Below are 10,000 nucleotides of genomic sequence, written 5' to 3'. Positions count from 1 at the left end.
TCAGAGATTTTGCCAAGACTGTAAATTTTAAAGTTTTTCTTCTTATGGCAGCAGTTAAAATTTATAATCATTTCATATACATTATAGAAATGAACATATCCCAAAAACTGCGAAAAATGTCTGCAAAAAAGGTTCTACAGACATTACGTATTCCATATGTAAAAGTAGGTAAGATTTGAGATCTTATAAAAGTCGAGATTTTCCAGTGTTGGGCTTGTAACATGCGTCTATAAAGCAATGGCTTCAAAAGGGCTATGATTCACCCTACTAAAAATATGCGTTGCTTAAGTTGTTTGGAGTGCGGGAGTGGGGGAAAAAATATTATCTTTACTCAAAAGCACACAGAAAGCTTTATTTTAATATCAACTTTCGTTAGAGACAACTGCAAGGTGATATTAAAATAAATAAATTAAATTGTAGCAGCAGGCAACGTAACAAAACAGAAGCACCGGAAGGATCTAATCAGCGTGTAACTATTTTAACAAACGAGAAGTGAAACGCTGATCAAACAGTGAAGACATACCTGTTGCATTTACCAATATTTCCAATGGTACTGTCAGGGCTTTCTTCATCACGTTGTTAAAAGTAATGTTCTTTGGCTAATTGGGCGTTACAATTTCAACGAAAAAAAAATTGTTTGCAATATGATACAGCTAAAATGTGATACCTTTAAAATGAGATCCTAGGGTGAGAACAATATACCATATACTACTAGATATATATACTACTATATACTACTATCGCGCGTGAAATTTATGACTTCTAGTGGAATAAAAATGTCGTTAGCCGTGTGATTATTAGTGAGGAAAAGTTTGAAATCTGTGGTGGATTTGGAGGTCATCCTATCCTAACCTTTTCCATGCCAAAGTCGAAACTGATGCCTTAGCACATGCCCCTTACCAACCCCACATATGGTGGCGATATAAAGACGATATTTTCATGAGATGTACACACTCACTGGATAGCCTCAGCACTTTTACAAATCACCTCAATGTCGTCCACTCCACTATGAAATTCACATGCAACCATTCGGTCACATCTTTACATTTTTAGATGTTAACGTCTCCATCCTCAACGGGGAAGTCGCCACTGGCCTTTACACTAAACCTACTGACAAGCATCAATACTTGCTTCAATCAATTCAGTTTAGCTCTCAGACTACGCCGCATTTGTTCCACTGACGAGACGTTTACTACACAACTCATGATTTATCAGCATAAACGTGCGGTTTTATCGCCATTTCCTCGGTCAAGGAAAAGGAAAGGAAGGGAACTTTATTTGTCTAGTCGTTCTAGCGCTGGAGCATAAATTGGGGAAAGCGCAAAATGAAATCAACAATTTTAACTGTTAAAACACAAATCAAGTCAAATTGCACGCGTAGGTGACATGACACAAAGCGAAGCACTTGCACCCAAAGACACCTCTGCTACGGCAATGAACATATTACAACGTGTTTTCTTTGTTACTACCTACAACCCAGCTTTACGCTCCATTCCATCCATCATTCGAAAACAATTCACATTTTAACTTCTTCTCGTCGTTGCCAAAATGTTTTTAAGTCCGTACCTATTGTTATCTTCCGACGAAGCCAAAATCTAAGCAATTTTCTTGTACTTTCTAAACTACGCAACCCGTCACAATACAACCAACTACCCTCGGGTTCCTACCAATACATACATACATACATACATACATACATACATACATACATACATACATACATACAAACATACATACATACATGCATACTATCCCCAAGGGGGCTTTTCAAAGACAATATTAACACAAATATATTCCTATTTACAATTAAAAGTGAGAATGACTAAAATAAAATTTTAAGAATTTACCAATGTGGCAACAACTGTTCTACATGCACTGACATATATCTAATGGACAGAACACTTACAGATTCCACTCTACAAGTGAAACCAGGTCTATAATTCACCACATTGACTGAAACTCTAAAAACGTGGTTTACCTGATGCAGTGCAAGCTCTGCAACAAAAAGTACATCGGTGAAACTAAACAACACACCGCCGACCAGCTCAAAAGACCTGCACATGCAAACCACATCCAAACCCACCATTGTCAGAAATTTTTCTCACTAATAATCACCTTTATGCTACGCCGTAGGTAACAAAATAACAAGTCCGCTGATAAATAAAACAAGTCACGCAATTTACAATCAAGTTGCAAACAGTTAGAATCAATTTGTTTGGTGACAAAATCACATTCCTGGCAATTTATGTCAACTCCCTCGTTGTTGAATTCATTTATTCGAGGACCGAGCCTCGAGTTTTGTAAGTTAAGATGCTTGTTTTATAAAGAAAGAAGAGAGAGGACAGCTTTTGATCAATTCTGTTTTCGAGTGGGACTGAACACCTATGGCAAAATGATTAAACTCGAGAAAATCTGAGCGACACAATGACCGCTGAAAAGTACCGAGGATCTTGGTAGGCGAAACATTCAATCAGCCCAAGAAGGAATATTGGTTCCTCTCATGCCGCTATATTTTTACCCAATTCCCGAAGTTGTGAAATGGAACTCGCTCAGAGACCCAATTGCGAATGATCAGAAAAATGAAGCACATCTACAGCAAGCAGTTTGAGTAGCTAATATAATCCACAATAAAATTATGGCTACACAAACTATAACAGGAGACATTAGGGAGTTTAAGAAACCACGACGGTTACGGCGACGAAAACGTCACTTCAAACTATTAGCTTGAGCTATCCTAAGTGTTTCATGATGTTTTCATCTTGTTTATGTTGTACAAGATACATGTAGGTGAAGTATGCTATAACCAGATTCGTACGTAGGGATTTGAAGAAATTTGTATGAGAATTCTGCAGCCCGGCTTGCCGAGATCTCGGTAGCTCAGACCTGGATCTCGGCAAGTGGGCCAGCCCGCTTTCTGATATAAAGGAACCGAAATTTTACTAAAGAACAATAGCCATTAGCCAAGATCTCGGCAAAGCGGGCCAGGTCGCTTAACCGGGCTGGCTCTCCTCATATAAACAGGTGATATTACTGCTTTTTGGCGTTGTCGTTGCCGTAGCATTCGTTATTTCTTAAACTGCATAATGGGTTGCCCGCCATTACTCGTGCATTCACCCTCGAAAATAGAATTGATCAAAAGCTGTCCTCTCTCTTCTTTGATGTATAAAACAAGCGTCTTAACTTCCATAACATAGAGCTTGACATTCGAGGCTCGGTCCTTGAATATTTGAATTGTATAACAAGAGAGGTGACATAAATTCTAGGAATGCGATTTCGTCAACAAACAAATTGATGTTAATTGTTGGCAACTTGATTGTAAATTTATTATTATGTATTTATTAGCGGACTTGATATTTTATCACATACGGCGTATCATTACACATAGCTAATGACATTGCCCTTATTCCACTAGAACTCATAAGTTCCTCCCCCGATAGTATATGCAAAGCTGGAGAGGTATATCTCATTACCAGGGTGACACCCTTCAACCCGCAGGCTTAAATGAAAAAAAGACGATATTAATCTTATGCTATTTATTTCTTTCACTTTATGTCATACTTTCGTATTTATCCCATTCCTTTCTAAAGGCAGTGCCGTTCGAAAATATTGGTAAATACGACAGATATTCCTTTACTTTTTGATCAGCCCTTCACTTCTCGTTTATTAAAATAAGGCTTTTTGTGTGCCTTCCAGATATAATGTAACTCTTGGCCTCCGACTCCCATGCTCCAAACAACATCCTGGAATGTTTTGGTTACGCCTTTTACTCGAAAAAATCGAAAAAATCGAAAACTACAGTAAAAAGTGTTCCAAATTTTTGGAAACCTGTTACATAATAGACTTGGTAGACCACAATGATCACCAACAACAGCGTGATCGAAGGCGTGCCATCTCACGTGTGATGAGACCAATCGGAGCGCACCAATAGGTCACGTGGTCGATCGATCACACTTAAGAGCAACAGACTGTAAATATCGAGATTCCGCTGACAGTTGCGAAAATTCATATTTTATTTTATTTTACTTAGGGACCCCTTTAGTGAACTATTTCCAAAAATTATATAAAAGAGTTCTAGTGCGCATTGCTTTTTCCGAAAAAATCCAAAAGTTCAAGAATTGCTAAGACGGCCGCTGGTCCCAATAAATAATTCTACAAATTTGGCACTTTCGTACACGAGAAAGTGGTGCAATTTGCGGTTTGATATTTTGTGTTATAGTAAAAGGTCCTTTCATCTTTTCAAATAAATAAAATGTATGTGATGTTGTTACGTTTAAGTTAGCGCAATGACCCGTTGAAATAATGTACTTTGTATCTTTTTAGCTGAGGTGAAATAATGGTCAACTTTAAAGGTCTTTAAAAATTCTAGTATATAAACATATCACATTGTACATCAGGTTAAAGCTTTATCCTTTTAGTTTATCGTCTCTAATTTTCTTTCTTGGCCCGACAAAAGCGGCGCGTCCAGGATGAAAGGATTTCGGGCTAAAATTCAATGCGAACCGCTGAACTGCTGTCACGCAGGAGGTCTTAAGCAATCTTTCAGCTTGGCCAGGAATGCATCAAATGTTTTTCTCGATACGAAATTCATTCAAATAACTCTTTAAAGTACTTTACTGATGTTTGAATTACATTTTGATGAGTATTTAAAGCCGCCACGTACGATTTTCGAACCCTTTGAACACGCAACATCATAAGTAATGACAACAGACGTCGATCGCGAGCGATCTGAATATTTTACAATTAAAACTAAAATTTGATTCACATACTCTGTCAGAGAAACTTATGAAGTTGACTAGGCAGGCTTGCTGCTTTTGTTGTTGTTGCTTTAGTGATATTACGCACTGTAATCTAAAAAGCTGCGTACCGATCCCGGCTTAATAATCGCGAGCGAAAAACTGAAAAATTGCTCACAGCTTTATTTTATGCAATGAACATAAAGTACAAAAGGCACATTTCAGTGACATGTTCACTAATTTTCATTGCTTACGTTGCCTTTATTGGGGTGAGACAACTTTGCGCTTTTAAAGTGCAAAATGCCAAAATCAGAAAATGGTTTCAAATCATGTAAGTAAGCACTGCTGACACGCAAACAAGTATTACCCTCATTTCACCTCAGATATGAATGTTATCCCTTTTGGAGGCTGGTGTTGAACAAATTATATCGCGTCTCTTTTACAGTATATCATAAATTAAAAGAATGACTTTTTTCCAATATGTAGTCAGCTCATCTGTGCATCTCTATTCAAACGAACTTTCAAAATTATATTTATGGTTATGCAAAGTATCTGAGTCGAATGCGAGAAGGCGAGGTGCGCCGGCTCATGTTTTTTTTTCTCAGTCAAAAATTTACAAGTTTTGAATTTGGGTGCAAAGAACGTTTGCAAGAATGTTTTGGCAGCAAAGCCGCTAGAAGAATGGGGAGAAGGCTGGGCAATGGTGCCTTGCCCTCCGTTCTTAAGGACGCTTCCGGAGAAGAACCACAAGAGCAGCAAGGCACCATTTTCTCGAAAAGAGTGATATAGGGGGGGGGGGGGAGGGGGGATTGTTTTTGACTTTCTTCACACTTGTTTTCAATGAAAAGCGCTCGCAGAGTGACGCAACAAGCCAAGCTTCAGGCTCTACAGTGTTCCTTTCTTCACCAGGCACAGATGTCGTTTTGGTCGTAAATAATAGGTGCTCTTCTTGAAAGACAAAGGATGTCGTGTCGAGCGGTGTCAAAACTTCTTCTAGCCTGCGTGGCAGGCGATAGGGTTAGGAGTGGGAAAGGGGAAAGAACGCCGTTCCCTTTCCCTCTCTTCCCAGTCTCTCCCGTCGTTTTCTTCCCGAATTTTCTCCCTGCCTCTTCCCCTTAAGCGCCTGCTACGCAGGCTAAATATATTTTCTCTTGTGAAGAACGAATGCCACGCTGGAATGTCATCATCTGCCACGATGTTGTGACACGAGCTTGCGGCAAGACGTGAAAATGACTTGCTGGGGCATCAGGAACTCTGAACAGACGATTTTCATCGGGTCCAGCTTTCTCCCAGTTGTCTAGGCAATGTTGAATTGGCTTCAAGGTGAGATTTTTGTGCTTAATTGAACCGGCATGACTTCTAAATTCTGTTAGGGCAAACCCCTATTCTGCGTTAGAAATAGTTTCTTCAGTCTCATATGGCTCTCGAGGTATTAGGGTCGGTACTTTATCAACACATTGCTCCAAAAGGGATGCATATTGTGTCTTCGCAAGGTATAACAAGGATTTTTTCTCCAGTGACTTAGAACACTTTTCAATGTTGCACATGTGAGCTAAGGTACTAATTTAGATTTTTACCCACTTTTGACCTAAAAGCAGCAAAGTAGGCATGACAGTTCCCCTTTAAGAGGGTATAAAGCGCCCAGGAAGCTGATTAAGAGAGTTACTTGAAGGTCGAGGGCACCCTTATCGTTTAGGATGTTCTTTTTATACGTTAAGCCCTACCTTTCTCTCTTGATTAGATAGCTCTACATTGCACTACGAAAACGGCAATTCTGTCTTGTAGGGGTTCACAGTAATACCCGTAGGAGGAGAGAAGACGGAACATGCAACCTCACTTTAACCTATAGCAATTAAAGTGTGACGAGTGAAGAGGACTGCGAGAGAGCGCCAGAAACACCAGACAGTGAGAGAAGCGCGAGATGATTGGGGTGGGGACACCCTGGCACTCAGGGGCTGTCGCTTGCAGACTACCTCATTCCGGCGCAGTTTCCGCAGTGCGTTTTCGCTCACACTCGGGCACCGCAATCTGTCAGTGATATTTGTTCGAGAATTTCTTGGCATTTATATACATCCAAAACTAAGCACATTAGTAAACAGTTTGAGTTTTCAAGAATAACATGAACAACTTCTTTTGAAAAGAGCATAGCAGAGAACGTTTTCTCACGCGTTCCGACTGGAACGGAAACGTTTTCGCTGTGGATAAGAAGAAAGCTGGTACATTGCTACTGATTCCACGGCCCCCTTTAGCTGTAGAGAACTTGGGTCCTGAAAGGTCATTTGGAAACTGAACATCTGGTTATTCCACTCCTCCAGTCAACTCTGTATGTCTCTCGATGCCGTGGACAAACAGTCACCGATGCATGCGTTTCTTTACTAAAAACACTCCTAGGTTGCGAACTTAGGAAGAAACATCAAGGAGCGGCTTTTCATGGTCTCTGCAGAATCTATCCTGCCCTATGGAAGCGAGTCATGGACAGTCACGAAAACTATGGTATGGTATTTAATGTGTCTTGGCAAGATAAATTGACCAACAAGGAATTATATGGAATTTTCCATCACTATCATCAAAAGTGGGTTTCAGAAGGTTGAAGCTAGCCGGTCATTCTGCTAGACACCCGGAGGAAGAAGCATGAATGTGGGAAGACGAGCTGTTACCTATATAGATAATCTGAAAATCGCTACTAGCTTGGAAAGTGTGAAAGGACTGAAAACAGCTATGTTGGAGAGGGAGACCTGGAGGAGGCGTGCTTTAGATCAGCCATAGTAGCAGCAGCATCAGTAGTAGTAGTAGTAGTAGTAGTAGTAGTAGTAGTAGTAGTAGTAGTAGTAGTAGTAGTAGTGGCGGTAGTGGCAGTAGTGGTAGTAGTAGTGGCAGTAGTAGTAGTAGTAGTAGTAGTAGTAGTAGTAGTAGTAGTAGTAGTAGTAGTAGTAGTAGTAGTAGTAGTAGTAGTAAGCTGCGGGAAAAAAAAAAGACGCAAATTAAAAAACCAGCAATAAATGAAATTCGTTTTTAACCCTGTCGTCGATTACGTTGCTCGATCTCAGATGAGACGACGCATCTTTGTTGCAATCTGGAAGGGTGACACATTGATAATCCTCCCGTAATCCTCAGGAGTTTTCCAGCTTGATCCACATAGTGTACAATCCTCTTTCACTAGAACGAACGGTGAAAAAATGTTGTTTTGATTTCTAAAGCAATCTTATAACTCATCCACGAAAACTTGGCATATTGAATATTAAGAAATCCTTTTTGCTTAGTAATTGTAGCGTAATTACAATTATCAAGTTCAAATTACACGTACAGACTAGCACGTAGATGTACACATTAAATCAACGTTTTAAGCAGGATGTTGCGTTTTAGAATTCTCGTTTAGCGCTCAACATTGTTACCAAACGGCTGTATTACTATCGCGTCTGAATAAGATATTCTTAATTTATTCAGCTGTGGCATTACCGCGATAGATGCCTGTTGCCTTTATTACGTTACGTGTTCGGTTAGATCTGTAAGATAAATGATTATGATGTGTGGCTTGCACGCTAGTTAAAACGTAATTAAAAAGTCAACGACGTTCTTTGCACGAAAGAGATGCATCCTGAAAGACTGAAAGACTGGCTATGACTGAAAGATTGCCTCTTGCGTGACAGCAGTTCAGCGGTTCGCATTGGATTTTTAGCTAAAATGGCCCAAACTCTTTTCATCCTGTACGCGCTGCTTTCGTCGAGCCAAAAAAGAAAATTAGAGACGATAAACTACAAGGATAAAACTTTAACCTGATATACAATATGACATGTAACTTTATATACTAGGATTTTTATAGACCTTTAAAGTTGACCATTATTTCACCTCAGCTAAAAAGATACGAAGTACATTACTTCAACAGGTTATTACGCTAACTTAAACGTAACAACATCACATGAATTTTATATTTTTGAAAAAATGAAAGGACCTGTTACCAAAACACAAAATATTAAACCGTAAATACACCACGTTCTCACGTACAAAATTGCCAAATTTGTAGAATTATTCATTGTTTTTCCAAGGGACGAGCGGCCCTCTTGGCGAATTTTGAACTTTTGGATTTTTTTGGAAAAAGCAAAGCGCACTAGAACTCTTTTATATAATTTTTGGAAATAGTTCACCAAAGGGGTCCCTTAGGTAAAATAAAATAAAATACAACATTTTCCACCTGTCGGCGGATTCTTGATATTTACAGTCTGAGGCTCTTAAATGATTTCTGTACTTTAAGATAATTGTTAACGAACACGACTCCTCTTGAGAATTAAGCAGGGTCGTTTTCGTTAGACGACTGGATCTCGTAGTCAATGCAAGTCCAGGCATCCTTCTGGTTGCCAAAAACGTAAACCAAACGTAGCTATTTACATAGCAATGCGAAATTATTGCCAAATGAACAAATTAACGACGGTGCTTACTATTGTTATTGCGCATACTTTCTGCACAGTTCGAGATACTTGGGTTTCCTATGTGTAGTGCTCATTAACGCAAGGATATTTTCACGCGCTTTAAAACTATGCGAGGAAAGAAGAACTTAGTAAGTGCCCTTGGTATCCAAAAGAAAATTGGGGGTTACCATCATTTTTCAGAGATAATTAAACTTCAACCTGGATTTGAACGCCATACATTGCTTTGTATTTTAAAGCTCTTTACAAATATTGTTCATTATTTATCTTTAAAAAAATGCGTGGTTACCCCCAATTTTCTTTTTAGATTTCAAAAACCTTTAGGATATGTTTTTCCCGCATATTCATAAACCGCTTAAAATTCCTTTGAATTAGTAGGTACCGTGCTTAAATGAAACGTTGGAAATGAATTTTGAATTGGGTAAAGCTCCTCTTATTGCTTTTCTAGCAACCTACCTGGGCACGAATTCTGCACGATAGTGTCCACTGAAGATATAAGTTCGTCAAAATTGGCCACCACGAAAACGTTTTTAGGTGAACTGGCAATGCTTTTTAAGTGAATTACATCGAAGCGTCGTCCAATACCAAGTGAGTACAACCTCACGTTCTTTCTTTTAAGTAACCGAGATGCCTCTCGAAGTTTTACGTAGTGACCTTGATTGGTTGTTTGCTCGCCGTCTGTGATAACAATTGCAATCTACGAAATTAAGGAAAATTTAACTGCAATGAAAAAAAAGATTTTTGCTAAAAGAGAATCCCCAAGCCGCTTCCTGTCCAAGGATAAACCTTGTAGCCGTCAGAGAACGTGCAGGTAATTGTTAATGGCATTGGGTTCGCAAATAGGCT

General features: G+C 39.2%; 1 protein-coding gene across 1 annotated transcript in view; it reads right to left on the bottom strand.

Moving 5' to 3' along the window:
* Positions 1–7,776: 7,776 nt before the first annotated feature.
* The window catches only part of LOC138010172 (cuticlin-6-like), a 13,967-nt gene continuing 11,743 nt past the window's right edge, over positions 7,777–10,000 (bottom strand). The window contains exons 4-5 of the mRNA XM_068857115.1: positions 9,611–9,851; positions 7,777–7,889 (exon numbers count right to left, since the gene is read on the bottom strand). Of these exons, the coding sequence (XP_068713216.1) occupies positions 7,777–7,889; positions 9,611–9,851 (354 nt within the window). The remainder of the gene's footprint in view (positions 7,890–9,610; positions 9,852–10,000) is intronic.

This window comes from Montipora foliosa, chromosome 7 (genome assembly GCF_036669935.1).
Source record: "Montipora foliosa isolate CH-2021 chromosome 7, ASM3666993v2, whole genome shotgun sequence".
Classification (NCBI taxonomy): Eukaryota; Metazoa; Cnidaria; class Anthozoa; order Scleractinia; family Acroporidae; genus Montipora; species Montipora foliosa.
The sequence above is the reverse complement of the archived record's forward strand: the minus strand, read 5'-3'. Positions and strand labels throughout refer to the sequence as shown.